General features: G+C 35.8%; 1 protein-coding gene and 2 pseudogenes across 7 annotated transcripts in view; 2 read left to right on the top strand and 1 right to left on the bottom strand.

The window, feature by feature from the left end:
- The window catches only part of PDS5A (PDS5 cohesin associated factor A), a 125,751-nt gene that overhangs the window by 62,771 nt on the left and 40,048 nt on the right, over window positions 1-22,932 (bottom strand). For all 5 annotated transcript variants that reach the window (XM_082464144.1, XM_082464147.1, XM_082464146.1 and 2 more), the window contains exons 3-9: window positions 16,384-16,587; window positions 15,216-15,302; window positions 14,576-14,673; window positions 10,051-10,177; window positions 7,392-7,472; window positions 5,343-5,483; window positions 526-641 (exon numbers count right to left, since the gene is read on the bottom strand). In XM_082464144.1, coding sequence (XP_082320270.1) covers window positions 526-641; window positions 5,343-5,483; window positions 7,392-7,472; window positions 10,051-10,177; window positions 14,576-14,673; window positions 15,216-15,302; window positions 16,384-16,587 — 854 coding nt within the window. The remainder of the gene's footprint in view (window positions 1-525; window positions 642-5,342; window positions 5,484-7,391; window positions 7,473-10,050; window positions 10,178-14,575; window positions 14,674-15,215; window positions 15,303-16,383; window positions 16,588-22,932) is intronic.
- Window positions 1-22,932, top strand: part of LOC309661983 (proline-rich protein 11 pseudogene) — a 367,415-nt pseudogene that overhangs the window by 327,538 nt on the left and 16,945 nt on the right. The window lies entirely within an intron of this gene.
- Window positions 1,469-1,889, top strand: LOC309661462 (annotated as a pseudogene). The gene has a single exon. The product of its transcript is annotated as an uncharacterized misc_RNA (transcript).

Here is a 22,932-nt window from a genome sequence, read left to right as displayed (position 1 = left end):
TGATAGTTTTCTTCGCTGTGCAAAAGCTTTTTAGTTTGATGTAGTCCCATGTGTTTATTTTTGCTTTTGTTTCCCTTGCCTGAGGAGACACATCCAAAAGCATACTACTAAAACCAATAAGTGTGTACTGTCTATGTTTTTTTCTAGAAGTTTAACACCTAGAAAACTTCTAGAAAAAACCAGACAGTAGACACTAGCATGGACTGGACCATGATGTCTTCAGTCTCATGACTTATTTAAAAAACTTAAGACTCTGAACATTCTCAGATGTGAACTATTTATTCTAATGACATTATTTTAGCACACACAAAAAAGATTAAAACCTGTTATGTGGGTAAATAAGACAAAGCTTTCTTCATAAAGAATTTGTCTTACAATTTATTCTCCAATAAAGACAGCAACACAGGTACTAAAGACACAAACACATATCAAAGTTTTGATATGTGTGGTTTTAATCAAGTGCGCCACATTCACTAGCCTCCAAAATATAAAAGTTAGAATCCACAGAATTGTATGTTCTCTTACCGTCCAAGAAAACACTGCCACAGAGGACGATTCTGTGTTGCCAAATCGGAATCTTTAGAACCAAACAATTTAGCTAAAAGTCGAACGACAGCTAATCGCTCTTCTCCATCATTGCTCTAAGGGAAAAAAGAAAATAAATAAAGCCTGAGGTTTATTCATAAGATTACAAAAAGATAACATGAAACATTTCTGAGAAGCTACAATTTCATTATTTCTGCTTAAAATGATGAGAACTTTAAAATATCATGTTCTCTCATTTACTGTGCAGAAGTTCACTTGATTCCATGTTAGATCATCAGGTTCTTTGCTCTTATTTCATACACTCCCAACTGTTAATTTATGCCTACTTCACTGCTTGTTTGCAATCTGTACAGATGCTGTAGAAACATGAAGATAATCATTCAATTCTAACATTCCATAAGAGTTCTAGAAAAAATTCTGTGAAGGGAAGAGCTACAAATAATTCCTGCCCTAATCCTATAATTTGATCTCCAACATAAACCCATATCAGTTAAGGTTTTGATATGTGAATTTTTTTTTTTTTTTTAAATTTTTGGCTGCATTGGGTCTTTGCTGCTGTGCATGGCTTTCTATAGTTGTGTCAAGCGGGGGCTACTCTTCATTGTGCAGCTCGGGCTGTAGGTGCATGAGCTTCAGTACTTGTGGCTCGTGGGCTCTAGAGTGCAGGCTCAGTAGTTGTGGCGCACGGGCTTAGTTGCTCCACGGCATGTGGGATCTTCCCGGACCAGGGCTCGAACCCGTGTCCCCTGCATTGGCAGGCGGATTCTTAACCACTGCGCCACCAGGGAAGCCCTAATATGTGAAGTTTTAATCAAGGTTCCCCTACTGACTGGAGCACATGATCCTGAAGAATGTCATGATTCAGGAAAACTCATTTTAATAGAAGAGCATGAATCTTAAGAGTATCTAAAAGGTCAGGTGAACTGAACACTACAAAAAAGCAAAACTTGATGCCCCCCACTGGACCAGTGAACTGGCTTCGCCCCGTGCTTTGGACCTCGGGCCTCACTTCTCCTCCAGGGACCCCAAATGCTCCTGCCCCACTGGCGGCTCCTGCAGTTGCGCTGGCTCCTGCACCTGCAAAGCCTGCAGATGCACCTCCTGCAAGAAGAGCTGCTGCTCCTGCTGCCCCGTGGGCTGCGCCAAGTGTGCCCAGGGCTGCGTCTGCAAAGGGGCCTCGGACAAGTGCAGCTGCTTTGCCTGATGTCGTGGAGAGCCTGCCCCGGGTGTCAAAAGAGCAACCAGGACAAACCTGCATTTTACCATTTTTCATACAACCGGACCTGACGCTACATTCCTTTTTCTATGAAATATGTGAGTTGTAATAAAAGTTGTTGACTTCAGGGGTTTCCCTGGTGGCGCAGTGGTTGAGAATCTGCCTGCTAATGCAGGGGACATGGGTTCGCGCCCTGGTCTGGCAGGATCCCACATGCCACGGAGCAACTAGGCCTGTGAGCCATAACTACTGAGCCTGCGCGTCTGGAGCCTGTGCTCCGCAACAAGAGGCCACGATGGTGAGAGGCCCGCGCACTGCGATTAAGAGTGGCTCCCGCTCGCCACATCTAGAGAAAGCCCTCGCACAGAAACGAAGACCCAACACAGCCAAAAATAGATAAATAAATAAAGAAGCTTTCATTAAAAAACAAAAAACAAAAAAAAGTTGTTGACTTTAAAAAAACAAAACAAAACTTAGTTATTTTTTGATAGAGGCCTATTTTCTTATCCTGAATCAATATACTCTATAAAAAGTGTTCTAGTTTTCACTAGTGATGTCACGTCTTAATATAAATTAAGTTATTCTGAAACCATATGGTGCATGGAACTTTTTAAAAGTCACATATTCACTAGGAAAATAAAGGCAATAATGAAAAGCAGTTGCTAATTTTTAAAGTGTTCAAATATAATGTGTGTCTAAAGCAATACCAGCAAGTCAATAAAAAAAATATTTATGGGAAAAGACAGTAAGTGAAAAAAGAAAAATGAAGACTACAGCATATCACTTTTTCCTTAAGAATGTCTTAACTCTCAGGGATAGGGGTTTTGTGGTTAAATAGGCACACTTACTAAACAAAGATAAAAATGAAAATTCAAGCTTGAACATTTACAACTACAAAAATGATTTTCTTTCACAAAGTTTTTCTCAAGCAATGTGACTACAATGCAGATTAGTGCTGCCTTTTGGTAAGTAAGTCCAACTGAGTAGCCAACATGATTTATTTTTTTAAAGAAAAATCAATCTATCCCTTAAATGTCAAACACTAGAAAAACTGGAAATTTTACTTTACTTGAAGGTGACTACTCAGTAGCTTAGTGATTATTTCAAATGTGACATTTCACATCTATGTAATTTAACTACTGAAATAAAATGAAATGAAAACTCGCTCCCACCCCCTGCCTTTTTTTTTCTAAATTTAAATTTTTGGCTGCATTGGGTCTTCGTTGCTGCGCATGGGCTTTCTCTAGTTGCGGAGAGGGGAGGCTACTCTTCCTTGCGGTGCACAGGCTTCTCGTTGCGGGGGCTTCTCTTGTTGCGGAGCACGGGCTCTAGGCACGCAGGCTTCAGTAGTTGTGGCTCGCAGGCTCTAGAGCACAGGCTCGGTAGTTGTGGCACACGGGCTTTTTTGCTCCACGGCATGTGGGATCTTCCCGGACTAGGGCTTGAACCCCTGTCCCCTGCATTGGCAGGCAGATTCTTAGCCACTGCACCACCAGGGAAGCCACCCCCTGCCTTTTTTGATTTTTAAATACGTTCTCTGAGTGAGGTTGGAATATGATGATAGTGCTGGTAATTCTTTTCTGGTGCAAAAATCATTTGGTGTCTCTGATGTACAGCTGTTATTAGTAATCTATACCAAAGTAAAAATTATCTCATTAAGATATTACCTAATACATTGTTTGAATACAAATTTCATATATATATATATATATATATAATGTTAATTTAAATAATGGGTAAAATGAGAAATTCTGCATTAGTAATTTACGAGTGACTTTCTGAAAGAAATTCAAATGGCCACCTAGTTTTTATTTTTCTTCAACCTTAGCTGAAAAAGGTAACCATTCTGTTACTGCTTCTAATTACAAAGTAATTGATTCTGAACAATTCTCTGTAAAAATTTTCTAAAACCAAAATAAAGCAATTATGACTGTTTTATAATGTTTTAAATTGGTAAATAAATGTAAATGTCTGTCTATCTCTGCCTAACATGAAAAAAGTCTTAAATATAAAAAGTGGCAAATTTTCTGACTATAGCAAAGCTGCTAAGTAGCACAACTCCAGAGTATCCCTTAAAACATAAGAGATAATAGCACTCTATGGACCCACACAGTGGATAGTGTATACAGGTGCATGCAGTGGCCCAGTATAAAGCAAAATCAAACAAACTGTTATGTTGAAGCATTTTCTCAAGTATTTTTAATGTCCTCAGAGGACTGTAACCTAGGACTTTTAACTATAAAAAGCTGTAGCTATATGATTCAGATATAACTACAGAAAATCGCCACAGCCATAAAAACTTCCTAGGCTATCTGCTTAGCACACATTGGTGACTCCAAAGGGGGCACCCTAATTATATATAGATAGCACCTAAACTACTCTGAACCTCAGGTCTCTTCACTTGTGATGAGAAAAGTAATACTGGCACAGGCTAGGGTTATAGTCAGAAGCAAATAACACAGGTGAGAGCAGCTGCTGTAAAACCATAAAATATTCCATTATTAGTATTATTTAGACTCAGTATTAGTTCAGTATAAAGTCTTTAAAAGGCACGAATTTATCTAAGAATACAGAAAAACATAAAAAACAATGGCCTTGGGTTATATATTATATATTGTATTAAAAGAGACTACATGGTTAGAAATATTAACTGACTATGGTGCTAATATTTTTAAAAAAGGAATTATGAAATCTATAAAAAAAATTCTTGTTCATGTACTGCTAACGTACCCCTATAAAAATATCAAATTGTATCAATGAAGAAGAGAAGGTACAAGATAAAGGAGTAATAAGGATGACTGTGGTAAAATGAAAAGCTCATAACCCATTTAAAAAGGTGCTACTACTCAGTTCCAGCCATTCTGTGTCATATAAAAATAAGGGTCCAATGTTGCAAAATCATCTGATTTTTTTAAAAGAAGAAAATGCATAATCTGGATTTTTAAGCAAAATCTGATTTTAAAATTCATTCATTCAATGTTAGCAACTTTTTAATAAGAGAAATTCTTTGTATGAGATTTCAAAATAAAATTTAGGGACTTCCCTTGTGGCGCAGTGGATAAGAATCCGCCTGCCAATGCAGGGGACGTGGGTTCGATCCCTGGTCCAGGAAGATCCTACATGCCGCAGAGCAACTAAGCCCGTGCACCACAACTACTGAGCCTGCAGTCTAGGGCCCACGAGCCACAACTACTGAGCCCACACACCACAACTACTGAAGCCTGCACACCCTAGAGCCCGTGCTCTGCAACAAGAGAAGCCACCACAATGAGAAGCCCGAGCACCACAACAAAGAGTAGCTCCTGCTCGATGCAACTAGAGAAAGCCCACGTGCATAACTGAATCACTTTGCTGTACACCTGAAACTATCAACTATATGTTGATAGTTTGATCAACAAACTATCAACATTGCTAATCAACTATACTCCAATATAAAATAAAAAGTTAAAAAAAATGCATACCTTAACTAAATATAAGAAGATAAACTGAACTCACATTTTATTCTTTTACAGTTAGAGAAAAACAATGATATATATTTTTCTCTTAAATGTTAAAGGGCTTAGAAATTAGTCAGTCCTACCTTCAGTTTGAATTCAAGCTGCGGCATGACAGATAATAATAAATGAGGATCTATAGCAAAAAGTTCCTGAATCAGATCAAATACATGTTCTGACAAATCACTTACTGACGATCTTCCCAGCACCAGGACTTGATTGAAAAACTACAGGAGATAAACACAAAAATAAAATATCAGTTTCATTTAAAAACTTGGATAGGCTTTTTATAAACATGTTAAAAGAAAACTATATAATTAGGCATTCCATATATAAGTGAAGGTGATGAAAAAGAACAGATGTTTAAATTACTAATATATATGATAGGACAGTCCACCAAAACAGAAGAAATAAACCTCTAAATATCAAATTATGAATGTTACACGAAAGAGATAAAAAGTAATTGAGTTGTTAGCTTTCTTTCAAATTAGGATGACAATTCTAGGAATCTTAACTTTCATTAAAACAAAACAATTTAGATAGTTTATGTAATTCATTATAGAGAATTTTAAAGAGAAATTTCCTTATAGCAGAGAAAATTTTTTAAAGTCTCAATCTTTTGGATTTTTATTTAAGCTTGAGGATTCTATTAGTTTAGTAATAAAGAATAATTGAAGGTGGAGGATGAGTTGTTTTTTTTTAAAATACCCAGAAAGTCAAAAACACTTTAACTCAGAGGACAAAGAGAAGGAAAATGTGATGATACAAAGGCTGATTATTTAAAAGAATTCTAGGGAAAAGAAACAAAGAGAATATAATATAAAAGCACAAATTAAAAGATACCTCCACTCCTTGCCAACACACATAAACTTAGAAAAAAAATATTAAATGTAAAAATGCTACAGAGGCAGCTGTATGCAACTGATTTGAGCATGTTTTTGGTAGTATCATCAAATGATATATTTCTTTTGAAAAGCAACACACATTAAGAGTTAGAAAACATTAATATTTATTACACAGACCTTGAAAAGAGTAAGGAAAATAGTTTTAACAAAATTAAAAAGTATACATACACACACAAATAAGCACAGAACACAAATTCTGAAAGGATACATGAAAATCTACTGGTGATGCCTATTTCTGAGAATTAAGAATAGGGTATTCAGGGTTTGAAGAGAGACAATTTTCACTGTATACCCTTTTGTACTACTTGAGAAAACATTTTTTTTTTAACCACGTTTAAGTATTTATTTAGTAATATAAATAATACTAATAATTCATACCATTTAAATTAACAGACTCTCACTTGGGTTTTTATATGTAGAAAATAATTCAACGACAGATAAATGCTACAAAGATAGTTACTAAAGGAAAACACTGAAAAAATCTAAATGCGAGGCAAGAGAGAAATGATTAGGTACATTATATGTGAATTCAAAGGAACATTTATAGTCATTCTTATCATAAATTAAAAAAATCAAAATATGGAAATATATATATAAATGAAGACAATTCAAAGTTTTATATAGTATATGAAAAAAATAGGTAGGAGTGTGAGCAAATGTTCAATAATGAAATTGCTACATTAAGGTAGTAGAATTATAATTTCCTTTTTTTCCAAATTACTTTATTGATTTTTTAGTTAAAGAACAAAAAGAAAAAGAAAAAACTTCTATTCAATAAAGTAAAAAAAAAAAAATTCATTACTCTGTAACAATTATTTAAGAGGGCAAACCAAAAAGGTTCAGAAGAATGGCCTAGAGACATGAAGAAGAAAATATATAGACAGACAGAGAGCCATAGATAAAGATGAAAGGAGAAAGTGAAAGAGATCAGCATATCCAGGAGATAAAAAGATAAATACAAAGGCAGTAGAAGAAAGAGTAGGAATTGTAGACAAATTTTCATAAAATAACATCCTCCCATCTTATGCCATTTAAAAATAATGTCTATAGCTTACAAAGTTATGCTGCATTTGGTTACATTTAGACATATCAGTTCTTTTATATATTTCTTATAAAAAGAAGAAACTGTTTACAGGCTAAATAAGCCTTTATGTGAAAGGTTTCAATAAATTAGCACAATGGATTAAGAACTATACAATTATGAAAAAAAATATAGGCAGAAATACATACATTGGCAATGCATGCCTCAATAGTCTGGACTGTCCTTTTCAATAGGACTTTTGCGAGGTCAAAGGACTGTTTATTTAAGTTCTGAAATGCAATAAAAGTATGCAAAGTTACAAATGAATTAGTGAATTTATGATCTAGATAGCAACATTAGAACACCAAAGTCTTCAAGTCCACAAAATATGAAGCAAAAAATATAACTGAACTCCATTCAAGGTTTTACCCAATATCTGCTAGTCAAGTGGTCATAAATGCAGAAGTTGCAAATAGCACAACCACGAATCAAAAACTAAAATACATTAGATAATTAGCCAAAAGCCCAACCCTATATTAAGTTTAGTTTTACTAAACTCAAAATGGACCTAAGGCTTTTTGGTTTTGTTTGTTAACCAATTTGAACTGGCAATCACACCCATGTATCCTAAACAAATACACACACACACACACACACACACACACACCCCTTTCTAACCCACTATCCTCAGTATTTCACCATCTAATCAACGTCTGTTCTGAGCAAGAGTGGACCTGGTAAGTGTTTCAGGTAAAATTCTCAGTCAATTATGTTTTTGAAATGCTAAATACTGTCTTCACTCCTCAAGATTCCCAATGCATGGTAACAAAGGGTCTGAGGAAGCCTGTAGAAAAGACATATATTTAATTTTTAAAAACTTACTGAAAATGGAATTCTTGTGTTGAAGAGTACCCATTAACATCTCTACACTTTGCAGTTTTAGACCAACCTGAGAGTCACTGACCATCATCTCACACCTATCCCCAAAAAAGGCAAGGATATCCTATACTCTAGGTTAGTAGTCAGCAAACTTTTTATGCAAAGAGCCAGATGGTAAATAGTTTAGGCTTTATTAGCCAGCCATATGGTCACCGCTGCAACTACACAACTCTGGCTGTTGTAGCAGGAAGCAACCACAGACAAAATGAAAACAAATAAGCATGGCTGTGTTCAAATAAAACTTTATTTACATAAATAGGCAGTGGGTCAGATATGGTCTACAAGCCGTAGCTTCCTGACACTTGCTCCAGGTTTTTATTCCATTGGCAAGAGGATAAGATTATCTCAAAATTAAGGCAACCTTGGAGGAAACAAATAGGTGAGGGAGATTAAGATACAAACTTCCACCTGAAAAATCAATAAGTCACAGATATGAAATGTACAGAGTGAGGAACATAAGTCAATAACTATGTAATATCTTTATATGCTGACATATTGTAACTACATTTAGGTGAGCATTTTGAAACGTATAGAAATATTGTGTAACAGGAATTAACATAGTGTTATGTAGGTCAATTATAAAAAAAGAGATCAGATTTGTAGTTATGGCGTTTGGGGGGGGAGGCAGAACTGGATGAAGGCATTCAAAAGGTACTTCCAGCTATGAGGTAATAAGCACTAGGGATATAATGTACAACATGATAAATCTAATTAACACTGCGGTATGTTATATATGAAACTTGTTAAGAGAGTAAATCCTAAGACTTATTTCATCCACAAGAAAAAAATTTTTTCCTATTTCTTTAATTTTATATCTATGAGATGATGGATGTTCACTAAACATTTCATAATGTTTAAATTAAATGAAATAAATCATTTCATAATATAAGTCAAATCATTATGCTGTATACCTTAAACTTATACAGTGCTGTATGTCACTTATATCTCGATAAAACTGGAAGAAAAAAATTAAGGCAACCTTTCTATTTCCTAAAAAGGTATATTTCCTACTCATTAAAAATAACCTCTAACTAGAATACAAACACCAAATACACTATTCCTCAAAAAGTTTTTCCTTTCTTATTTTGCCTGACATATACTCCCCCTATGCCATACTCTCAAAATTTTGACCAATTACAGACTCATTTGAATTAAAAAAATGCAAATAATATATAGTGAGTAAGGAGAAAAATTTATAATTGATTGCATCTTATTGTGAATAAGTATCATTAGATACATCTTCATTTAACATCTGATAATAGGTCACTGAACAGTCAGAGGAAAAGGGCAGATGAGTAAATATCAACAGTGGGGTAGGCCTGAGTCCACCCCAGACGGGGAGCTGGTGGGGAGCTAAGTCCTTCAGTTTCTTAGGCGGAGCTAGCAGAGAGAAACAGAAAAGGAAATGGAGAGGAATATACAGCTCTGAATCATCCTTTTCCCCTTAACATTAACCACACAGTTCCCGCTTCTGCCCAAATCTTCTTCTGAAAGTGCCTAAGAAAAATGTAGGACATGGGTTCTGAGAAGAAATACAAATTCCTACGCTCTACATCTATGTTACAAAGGAATAAATACATTTTCTTTTCCAAAACAAACAAACAGCAACTAACCAAGACAGTACTCCAATCCCTTGTAATTCCTAGATTAGATATGAGTGGTCAATCAATCTGGAACATTTTTAGTTTTCCAGAGAATAGGCAGCACTTAACTGAATGAAAATCTTCCACAATATAATATATTAATCAATATATCTTCTAAAGATAACAATAGCTATAAGACCAATATGTGTTACTCTATTTTATTTGGGGCTGGAGAATGATAACGGGAGTAATTACATGGGATTGCAAATGGTGAAAAACAATTATTTTTCATATGTGTAGCACTACCATTAAATATTAACCTTTAATATCTTCACACTATACAGACCTTATGTGCAGGAATGAGGTTAATAAGAATGGAGTCCAATAATTCTTGAGTAACTCCATCACCTTCCATGATGATAGAACTCATCAAGTCTAGCATGTGCATTTGTACCTTCTTATTGTGGCTATTGCTTTAAAACAAGAGGAAGAAAAAAAGAAAAAAAAATTAGGCTTACAAAAGAAAATTAAACTTCTCAGTTTAAAACAACTATCTCAAATGTAAAAGGATTTTCACCTGATTGAGGGAACCATGCCAGTAACGGCAAAGAAACTTTGGCTGCTCTATATTTACTTTCTCCCTTTGTTGATTATTACAACAGCTACTAAGATATCATTGTAAAGTATTTTACAAAAAACAAAAACCTTTAAATTTAATTAAGCCCCTATACAATTACAATTCAAAGAGTGAGTTAAATTCAGCTGAACAAAAATGTCAACTTCAAAGAAAGGACATCTTTGCTTACATGCCCCTGGATTTTAAAAGGTGATAAAATTTTAAGGAAACAAAAAAAATGTACAAGATAATGAAGGTAGGCAGTTTTTCATCCTTTTTATCCTTTTTGATCTTAATAATTCCCCCAAATAAGGCAGAACTATAAACACACAAAAAAAGCCTAAGTCAACACTTCTATATCTTTGCCGTTGGACTTTTTTTTTTAGTTCAACAATACTGAGAACTCAAAGTCTGATATAAAATGCTTACCAGAACTTATGACTAGAAGGTTCTGAAAATGTCATCCTATCTCTCAAGGAATTTCAAACAAATGAAAAATCAATAAGGTAAAAAGCCAAGAATCAGTTTCAGTACTGCTTCCTTAGCCAGTATAGAGTCAATATGGGCCTCCTCAATAAATATCTCTACTGCTGATACAAACTTACCCAAAGACTGGCTACAAAATTGTTATAAATTAGTAGAGCATCTAGGCTTCTCCCTCTCTGACTGCATCTTAACTGAAGACTTGACCTGTCCATTTTCACATTTATCAGAATATATATGCAAAGACACATCAAGATAATGATATAACTTAGTTGTACTACTACAGACACAGGGAAGTTTAAATTAAGACTAAACTAAATGTTATTTCATTTATGTATTTCTTACCTATAATTTAAAAAAAATTAGTTTGAAATAATGTATAATACACCTGTTGGACACTTAGTTGTAAAATCAAAGATGAAAAAATTTATAAAGTTGGTAGAAAAATTGTCCCATCGTTAGATACACAGTTTTCTACAGTGTAGAAAGATACCCCTTTTGCATATCCTCTCTTAAATATCTTGTTTACTATAGGCCAAGATTGTGAAAGATCAATTATATAGTGGGATGTGTGTGTGTGGTAGGGGGTGAAGAAGAACAGATATTCAGCTTGATGCAAAAGAATGAAGAGTATATAGCTCTCAGATCCATATGCACTTGATGATAGGAAAGGAGTGAAGGAAAGAGAAATGAAAAATGGACTTAAAAATTATTTCCACAAGTTCCAGCCCAAGCTTCAACAATGGGGGTAAGGGCTTCCCTGGTGGCGCAGTGGTTGAGAATCTGCCTGCTAATGCAGGGGACATGGGTTCGAGCCCTGGTCTAGGAGGATCCCACATGCCGCGGAGCGACTGGGCCTGTGAGCCACAACTACTGAGCCTGCGCGTCTGGAGCCTGTGCCCCGCAACGGGAGGGGCCGCGATAGTGAAAGGCCCGCGCACCGCGATGAAGAGTGGCCCCGACTTGCTGCAACTAGAGAAAGCCCTCACACGAAAACTAAGAGACCCAACACAGCCATAAATAAATAAATAAATAAATAAAGTATTAAAAAAAAAAAAACAATGGGGGAAAGATTTACTCTCCTACTTGAACAACTAAAAACCTGGACAAAACATAAGAATTAACAGTTTTCAGATATCAGACATTATACACATGCTGCTGAAAGAAGGGAACAATTTTCCCAGCTTACTTTTCCTACTTGGTAAAGTTTCCAGGCTTCAGTGTGGTAAGAGAAGATCCTAGCAAAGCCTAATGCTTTTCCTGAGTCTGGGGAGACTATAGCTTGCAGGGCAGAATACCAGAGGGGAGAGAGCTACTCAGAGAACAAGCTCACAGAGGGTACCCCCACCTCCCCGAGTCTTCAGGTGCTTAGTGATTAGCACATGCAGGTGAGGAAATTTCTTGAGTTTGGGGAAGGTACCACCTGAAAGGAGTAGAGGGAATAATTCCCGGAATTCACACAGGTCTTAACAATGTGCATGTTCCAACTACAGTGGAAAATCTTATAACTCACAGGGCATCTAACAGAGTAATCGGTAAACCCACATATCCAAGCAGCTCTATGAGCTCCATCCACAATGGGACATCATAATCAAATTGTTTAAAACCAGTAATACAGAGAAAATCTTGGGTGGGTAAAGAAAAAGAAGATACATTATTTACAGAGGAACAAAGATTTAAAATGACAAAACTTATCATTAGAAACAATGCAAGCCAGAAAAAGATGCAGGAAACATCTTTAACAGTACTGAAAGAGAAAAAAAAAAAGTCTATTAACCTGAAATTCATACCATGAAAATAACTTTCAAAAATGAAGGTGGAATAAAGACTTTTTCAGACATATAAAAACTGAAATAATTCTGTCAACAGCAGCCTTGAACTATAGGAAATGTTAAAGGAAGTCCTTCAGAGTAAAGTAAAATAATACCAGATGGAAATCTGCATATATGCGAAGGAATGAAGAATACCAGATATATGGTAAATGTGTCAGTAAATACAAATCAATAAACTCCTCTATCAAAAGGCAAGTCCTTTTTTTACTGATACCTCATTGTGAATTCTTTCAATTAGATAATTAGGTCAACAATAAACTTAGATCTTCAGAGTCAGTAAAGAAAAATATTGATAGGATTGTATGTAAAAGTAATAGAGGAAAGAAGTGTAACTGCAGAGTGGGAAGCGGACTTAAGTGGATAACCAAGGTCACAAAATGGGAAGAATGACAAGTCAGGCATTTTTCTTTTTTCATTTTGTTGATGATTTTAATATTAAAAGAAAAAACTGCAAATATGTCGTAGAATGCAAACAATGGCCACAAACTGTTCCCATCTCTGTATGCACAAGCCTTTAAAATGCTGCTCCGTCCAACAAAATATGGAGTCTATCTAACCAACCTTTGAATGTGGGCTTGCCTATGTACCTTGCTTGGCCGATGAAATATAAGTAAACATGAAGTGTGCAGAGGTCTTAAAAAGTGCTTGTGTGGTGGGGTGTGCCCTTCTTGCTACATTTGTAACCCAGTCAGCATAAGAAGAGGTCTGAACTAGCCTGCAGGATGACGAGAGAGTGACACGTGACCCAGTTGTCCTATTACCTCAGCCAACTGCCAGATGTCCTGCTAACTGACTGCAAATACAGGAGCAAGTCCAGCCCAGACAGAAAGAACTGACAAGCAGAATCATGAGCAAAATAAAATGGAATCTGTTTTAAACTACCAAGTTGTGGGTTACTTTGTTATGCAGCAAAAGCTAAGTAACACAAAGGTAAAGTTTATACATTTTATCTTTTATTTAAGGGCCTTCAGTTAGCTGCCACAGGAAGCTTTTTCTCATGCAGTTTTTTTATAAGCTTCTATCACTAGACCAGGTTGGTCCAGTCCTTTCCTGTTTATTCCAGGTTAATTCTCTTCCTACCATTCTATCTAAGGAAAAGAAAAACATGTTAAAGTATTCATAAGAAATCTACAGGAAACTTTAGAAATGTGCTGTCCAATACAGAAGCTGTTATCCAACAGCCATGTGGCTATTGAAGATAAAGTCTGAACAGAGCCTTATGTTGAAATAATAATGCTTTTGGATAATGTGAAATAAAGTATATTATTTAAATAAATTTCACTTGTTTCTTTTTACCTTTCTTAACGTGGCTACTAGAAAATTTAAAATATATTTGACATATATTATGTTTGCATATAATGTAATGTTGCAGAACACATCTCATAACAATGCTTGGTTTACACACACACACACCACACACACACACACACACACACCCAGAATGAAACACTGGATTGAAATCAGTTTTGGCTCTCCTGTTCAGCAATTTGTGCCCCGGCAAGCCACCAAACTCCTCTGTACATGAATGCCCCTATTTCTATAAGGAAAGAGCAATGCTTACGATTTTTTTTAGCTGTAAAATGAGACGATATCAAAGTCAGTATACTTAACCGCTGAGCTATTATGCCTCCCAGCACTCACTAATGATACTTACAATACTTAAAATTTCCACGTCATAATTTAGTACTTCATTATATAATATAAGGTCTCATACTGCTAGCTTTACAAGAGTCAACCTATACAATTGATACCATAATTTAAAATGGTAATATAAGGACAAAGGCAGGTTTCAGACAACAGAATTTTTTATTTTCCTCTTTATGTTAACTCTTCTAAGGAAAACATTTCCTTTTAACTAAAAGATCTTAGTAAATGCACAGTACATGATACTTCAATACACAGAGCAAGAAAAAGAGACAGATGCTTAAAAAATAACTTACTTGATCACTGAGAAGAGAGTTCTAAAAAGCTGAATAAAAATTTCATTGCAATCTTCCAATTCAAAGCAGATGTTATATGATTTAACCCAAGCTAAATTCTTAAATAAATAAATAAATAAAATTATTTACACATACATAAAAGTTACACAAAAGCAAGCTCATTAATAAAATTTAATTTTTAGAATTATAAATCTATAGTAAAGCTTATAATGGGCCAACATACAAAATTACAATTGTTTAAACAGTCGTACTCTGATCTTTAAAAAGACGTATCTGCTGGCATTAACCTTCTCTAATTGAAAAATACTAAACTGTCAGAGGCTAGTAACACATATATACATACAAAATATAAGGCACAGTGAAAATTAATTCAACTTAATCTCTTTTGGGATTAGCAAAGAATAAAAACAGAAATATAAAAATAAAGTTTCAAATAATATAACAGCTTTGCCAGTAGAATATGCTTTATCTTTTCAGGATATGAGGAGCAAAAAAAAAAAAAAGATTGTAAATGACATTTTCTTAAGTGGGCTTCATATAAAACAAACAAAAAAAAGATTCATTTTACATTATAAAGTTACTATAAAGAATTTTCTACAACATGAAATAGTGTGATATTTATTAAATAAAATCTGTTTACCTCTAATAAATAAAAGTATCTATTAAACTGCGGGCTCTTTGTATCCTCCAAACCCTTTAATTGTCTGGTAATAAACAAAAATATGTCCTGTTTTAAAAAATGATAAAACATATTAATTTAGATACAAATATTTATCACTTTCACAATATACTAATAGTCTGTAATATATATTCTCCATTATAGACAATAAAAGAAAATTCTCCTTTAGCCAATGACTTGGGAATGGCCTAGTCCATTACTTAAAATATCTGGATAAAAGCAAATCACTTAAAATTATATTCTTTAGAAGCAAAAATAAAGATTATTACTGCCACAAATCTTTAGGCTTTCTCATTCTGAGAGGACCATAGGTTCTATATCTTGCTACCCTTCTAGTACAGAACTTCCACTTTATTCACTATCTTCATCTTGTATTATGGCAGTTATCTTCAGTTTAAGTACCTGGATATGAGTCTTCCATTATAATTTCCCAAATTAAATAGTAATTTTCAGTACCTAGTTTTGAATTTGATGAGTGACTACAAAGTTGTGTGGAACAAAAGCAATAATAGACTGGTCCAAGGGTTGTACTTTCCACAACAATAGTGCTCCATTTCTTAATACGCTTTCTTTAGAAGTTTTAACCCCAAATAGTATCAATATGGAACAAACTGATTTTTAGGACTATTTAAAAGAAAGCAATCCAAAGGATTAAAGTATAAAAGTATTCAAAATATGAAATCAGCTCAAGAGATCAACTCAAAAGAGGAGTTCCTCAAACATTTCAAACAAAGGCAGAACCATCAAGATGAGCATACAGTTTTGCATATAATATAACTTGCAGGGGAAAACAGTCATTTGAACGTGTAAATTCTGTTATATAGTTGTTTTAAAAAGTGTCATTCATCCACCATCCCTTCAATTCAGCCATCTGGGCTTTGAGATGGATATTCCTGAAGGTTAGATATGAGCTGATAGGGACTAGTTTTGATCCACACCTTTTAATGCCACATAAAAATACCAATCATTTTTGTGGATACTCAATATTAATTGAATGAATAATTAATTAGTTTTAGAACTTATGATATAATCTTCTTACGGTCACAGGATGATTAAAATGAAACCTATGTTCCTAAGGGTAGTAAGCTAAACTATAAAAGTAAACCAATTTTGTAAAGATTGTATTTACCTTAAGTTTATCGTGGGAAGTATATGGAGCTTCTGGGGCATAGATTCTAAAGATGTCAGCCAAACAGCATGCTACAAGGAGACGCACATCTTTATTGGGATTCCTGAGAAAAAATTCAGATGCTAGATGCAAGGCTAGTGGGAGATACTGCTGTTTTTCATCTTCTGAATCCTGATCCATATCCATAAAAGTTTTGACTACCATCTGCAAAAATATACAGAAGAAATATATAATCAACTCTTGATATTTAGAAACCAGTGGAGTATACATATTTAATCATCTTCCATTACAACACAGACTAGCAATCAGTTACCATCAGAGGATTCACAATCAATTTTTGTACATCTTCATTTAAGAATTCGAGTAAAGGGCTTCCCTGGTGGCGCAGTGGTTGAGAATCTGCCTGCCAATGCAGGGGACACGGGTTCGAGCCCTGGTCTGGGAGGATCCCACATGCAGCGGAGCAACTGGGCCCGTGAGCCACAATTACCGCGATAGTGAGAGGACCGCGCACCGCGATGAAGAGTGGCCCCCGCTTGCCGCAACTAGAGAAAGCCCTCACACAGAAACGGAGACCCAACACAGCCATAAATAATAAATAAATAAATAAATAAATAAATAAATAAATAAATAAATAAATAAATAAATAGAATTCGAGTAAAGATTACAAGCGTGAACAAATACCAACTTTTGGATTACTGATAGATACACTATCTGCATTTGTACCAGGTTTATGAAGAACTAAAGACTCTCATTATTAATATTATATCTAGCCCAGGTAAAAAGTTCATGGCTTCATATGGATAAGCAAATCATTTGATATTTTACAACCTCATCAATTATGTTTCTTATACATTTTATCATCAAAGCTGCCTTGATTTAGGCTCCTTAAAACTATTTCATTTCACACTTTAATGGGTTTTGCAATTCACAATAGAAAGCCATGTTTAAATATTTTTATGTAGTTGTACTTCTGATTAAAAGCCTTAATTATAAAATAACCTCTGTTCTTATTTATGGTTACAAAATTAACAAATGCACATTTTAGAATCACTCTAAAAGGCAAAAAAAGTATAATGAAAAAAATCCATAATTTATCAACCCCAGAAAATAAGCACTATTTACGTTTGTGTATTTTACGCTGGTCTGTCTTCTCTGTAAAGATGCATATAACCATATAGTCATTCCTTATTCATTTATCCAAACATGATTATTTCCTCATGCCATCAAAATTTTTCTTTAAATAAATCAGACTTAACCTAACCAGTCACCATTCTCAAATACTGAAGTTGTACTTCTTTTTCTATTTTGACAAGACTTTTTATCGTAAGTGCTGGGTTTTTTCAAATACTTTTTTCTGTGTCTACTGAAGTGATATTTTCCACCTAATTCTGTTACGAGAGTAAATCCCACTGACTGGTTTTCTAATTATAATCCAATTTTAATGTATAACATACACTGTCCTAAAATATAGACAGGTATAGTATGAATGACCTAACCTGGAAAAAACAACACAGATGAGGATGACTGTAAATCACTATTCCTTATGAGCCTAAATACAAACGTCAGGAATGGCATCTTAAAGAACTGAATTCGGTGATTTTGTTATAAATGGCTTTGTGCTCATACAGAGCTTGGGGGTGGGGAAGGAGGAAGGGAACAGTAAAAGTGGAAACAGTCAACATCTAGAGAATACAGGAGCTCTCTACTATTCTTGCAACTTTTCCAAGTCAGAAATTATATCAGAAGCAAAAGTCAAAATTAAAAAAGAACACATTTACCACATGATATGGGACAAACATACATATATTAATAGTTGAAAGCTCATCAAATAAGACTTGTCTTTTAAAAAAAATTTTAACAAATAATGTTAAATATTAATTGGGGGCGGGGAAGATGTATTATTCTTTTTCTGATTTTATTTTTAAAAATTTAGTTATTTATTTTTTTAAATTTATTTATTTAATTTATTTATTTTTGGCTGTGTTGGGTCTTCGTTGCTGTGCGCGGGCTTTCTCTAGTTGCGGCGAGCGGGGGCTACTCTTTGTTGAGGTGCGCAGGCTTCTCATTGCGGTGGCTTCCCTTGTTGCGGAGCATGGGCTCTAGGCGCGCAGGCTCAGTAGTTGTGGCGCACGGGCTTAGTTGCTCCGCGGCATGTGGGATCTTCCCGGACCAGGGCTCGAACCCGTGTCCCCCGCATTGGCAGGCGGATTCTTAACCACTGTGCCACCAGGGAAGCCCTCTTTTTCTGATTTTAATAGGACATATTTATCTGTGCATCACTAGTTTGATATAGAGATGTTAATAATATGGAAATAAAATCACATTTATAAAGTATTCTAATTCTACTTTAAAACCTTTTAAATCAGAAATGCATATGGCATAGTGATTTACAGTCATCCACATCTGTATTGTTTTTCCCAGGTTAAGCCATTCATATTATACTTCTCTATATTTTATGACAATGTGTGTGGTGCATTCCCTTCTGAAAGTTTTGAATCCTAGCGAATTCCCAAGGACCAGATGTTCTTTTTAAAATTATTATTTCTTATTACACTATTATTACTTCATCCAGAGCTTTATTTCTTTTAACATGTTTTGAAATATTTGTGTTTATTCCACTTGATTTTAACATTAACATATAGCTGAGAAAAATGTTTTCCAGTTTTAGAAGTCATTTGTTTCTTTCACCTAACTCTTGTCAGGAAAAGAATTTTTATCTGTTTTGTTAACAGTTGTATCCTCAATGACTAGAACACGACTGGCACATAGTGAGCTTGCAAACTTTTTTTTTGAAAGAACACTAAAATTCATGACCCGGAGAAAACCACAATTTGAAAAGATACACACACCCCAATGTTTACTGCAGCACTGTTTACAATAGCCAGGACACAGAAGCAACCTAAATGCCATTGACAGAGGAATGGATAAAGAAACGTGGTACATATATACAATGGAATAATACTCAGCCACAAAAAAAGAATAAAATAATACCATTTGCAGCAACACAGATGGACCGAGACTGTCATACTGAGTGAAGTAAGTCAGATGGAGAAAGACAAATACCATATGATATCACTTATATGTGGAATCTAAAAAAATGGTACAAATGAACTTATCTACAAAACAGAAATAGAGTCACAGATGTAGAAAACAATCTTATAGTTACCAGGGGGGAAAGGCGGAGAACAATAAATTGGGAGATTGGGATTGACATATACACACTACTATATATAAAATAGATAACTAATAAGGACCTACTATGTAGCACAAGGAACTCTACTCAATACTCTGTAATGACCTATATGGGAACAGAATCTAAAAAAACAGTGGATATATGTATATGTGTAACTGATTCACTTTGCTATACAACAGAAACTAACACAACATTGGAAATCAACTATACTCCAATTAAAAAAAAAAAAAACCAAAGCAACAAAGTAAAATGTTAAGATTTGATAAAGGTGAGTGGTAGGTACATAAATGTTTGTCTTATTATTCCCTATGAATGTCTGAAATATTACAAAATTATAAGGAGGCAATTTGATTAGGTAAAACGAACTTTTGTTTTTAAGGTTTGGGGTGCAAGTTTCCAATATGACTTGAGCTACTTGGGAGATTTTCCAGAACAGCTGTTTCAACCATGTTCCAACTTTCAGGTTCCTAGTAGCCCTGGTAGAGGCAACAAAAGAAGACAGCCAAAAGGAGTGGTGTGACAGGCACATGCCCAGGGTCTCTCAGTTGCTTGCTTCTGAGCAGCTGGCTTTTCATTAGCTTTATATATTGACCTTACATATTTGGGCGGTAAAATATCCTAAGACTAAAATAAGTTTGTAAACCACTGCTACCCCTCATAAAAGCTAGGAAGCTTTGCAGGGGGTAGGATTGGGAGTTTGGGATTAGCAGATGCAAACTAGTTTATATAGAATGGATCAACAACAAGGTCCTATATCCTATATCCACGGTCCAATATCCTGTGATAAACCATAATGGAAAAGAATATGAAAAAGTATATGTATAACTGAATCACTTTGCTGTACAGCAGAAATTAACACAACACTGTAAATCAACTATACTTCAATAAAAATTTCTTAAAATTCATGAAATGCCTTTTTAACATCTACTCTGATAATATACATTATGTATATTTTAAAAAATATGATCCATATGTCCCTACCATTCTGCAAAAAATTTCATCAGTTCTAGACACTCAATCAGTATATTATGTCTGTTGCTCGAAATTTGTTTAGAATTTTTAAGTAAATATAGTCTAAACATAGGTCTATAGCAGGGGTCACAACTCAAGGGGAGGGAACTGGAAATAACCACTGGGGAGAAATGGAGAGCACATGCCCCATCCAAAGACAAGAGCTGGTTTCAGCTAATTGTTGCCAGGTGAGAATGCAGACCTAGTACTGCAAAATCATTCAGTTGATCAGGACACAATAAAACGTTAAGTGAAATCATCTGACTTGAGAATTTCAGCAACTCCAAAAAGTTCATACCATTGTGAGGGACAAGCAAAACATGTCTATGTGGTCCTCAAATCAACAATTTGCAAATTGTTAGAAATATTTCAAAGGAAAAACGTCAGCACAGCCAACTTTTCAGGCAGACAAATTATTCTGAAAAGCTGTTTTGCCATTTCTTTTATACTTAAATAGTTTTCTTTAATTAGGTATAAAAGATTATGAAGAAAATATTCAATAAACTGAACATCATTAAAATCCAGAGAGCCAGGCTTCCCTGGTGGCGCAGTGGTTGAGAATCTGCCTGCCAATGCAGGGGACACGGGTTCGAGCCCTGGTCTGGGGAGATCCCACATGCCGCGGAGCAACTAGGCCCGTGAGCCACAATTACTGAGCCTGTGCATCTGGAGCCTGTGCGCCACAACAAGACAGGCCGTGATAGTGAGAGGCCCGCACACCGCGATGAAGAGAGGCCCCCACTTGCCGCAACTAGAGAAAGCCCTCGCGCAGAAACGAAGACCCAACACAGCCATAAATAAATAAATAAATAAATAAATAAATAATTCCCATTTTAAAAAAAAAAATCCAGAGAGCCTTCAAAATGTTAATGAGGATTTTTACAGCACATACTCCTAAACCATACTACAGAAAACATCAATAACATTTTCCACACCCAAAAGTAATGGTAAAGACAGACCACTTTAGAACCTACCAAAAAAAATTAATTCCCAGTGGGATGAAAATCAAAATTTGAAAGGAACATCTAAGAAATTTTTTAAAAATTAAGAGGGGGACTTCCCTGGTGGCACAGTGATTAAGAATCCACCTGCCAATGCAGCGGTCACAGGTTCATTCCCTGGTCCGGGAAGATCCCACATGTTGCGGAGCAACTAAGCCTGTGCACCACAACTACTGAGCCTGAGCTGTAGAGTCCACGAGCCACAACTACTGAGTCCGTGTGCCACAACTACTGAAGCCCACGCCCCTAGAGCCCATGGTCCACAACAAGAGAAGCCACTGCAATGAGAAGCCCGTGCACCGCAAGGAAGAGTAGCCCCCACTCTCCGCAACTTGAGAAAGCCCACGCACAGCAGCAAAGACCCAATGCAGCCAAAAATAAATAAATAAAATAAATAAATTCATAATAAGAGGGACTTCCCTGGTGGCGCATTGGTTAAGAATCCGCCTGCCAATGCAGAGGACACAGGTTCCAACCCTGGTCCAGGAAGATCCCACATGCCGTGGAACAGCTAAGCCCGTGTGCCAAAACTACTGAGGCTGGGTGCCACAATTACTGAAGCCCGCGCACCTAGAGCCCGTGCTCTGCAACAAGAGAAGCCACCACAATGAGAAACCCATGCACCACCAGGAAGAGGAGCTCCCGCTCGCCACAACTAGAGAAAGCCCGCACGCAGCAATGAAGACCCAACGCAGCAAAAAAAAAATTAGGAGTATCTTTATGATCTTGAGCAGGAAGGATTTCTTAAATCAAGACACAAAAAGCACTAGCTATGGATTGATTCTTTCCATAAATTAAAGTTAATGTGAACTCATCAAAGATATCACTAAAGTTTTCAAAAAGATATGCCACTTAATGAAAGTAGATACTTGTGACACGCATAACCAACAAAGAACCTATCTAAGTATATGTAAAGAATTCCTACAATTCAATAAGGAAGAGAAAACCCAATTGTAAAATGGACAAATGACTTGCTAGACTAAGCACTTTTTGAAAGAAACCCAAATAGCCAAAAAAATGGGGGACTAAATCCCGTTGGTGGCCAAGGACATGCAAAGGAAAACAACGATAAGAGAAATGACATTTTAATAATACTGAGTTCTTGGGGCTTCCCTGGTGGCGCAGTGGTTGAGAGTCTCCCTGCCAATGCAGGGGACACGGGTTCGAGCCCTGGTCTGGGAAGATCCCACATGCCGCGGAGCAACTAGGCCCGTGAGCCACAATTACTGAGCCTGCGCGACTGGAGCCTGTGCTCCGCAACAAGAGAGGCCGCGATAGTGAGAGGCCCGCGCACCGTGATGAAGAGTGGTCCCCACTTGCTGCAACTAGAGAAAGCCCTCG

Source organism: Balaenoptera physalus (assembly GCF_965194825.1).
Source record: "Balaenoptera physalus genome assembly, chromosome: 5".
Taxonomy (NCBI): domain Eukaryota; kingdom Metazoa; phylum Chordata; class Mammalia; order Artiodactyla; family Balaenopteridae; genus Balaenoptera; species Balaenoptera physalus.
The sequence above is the reverse complement of the archived record's forward strand: the minus strand, read 5'-3'. Positions and strand labels throughout refer to the sequence as shown.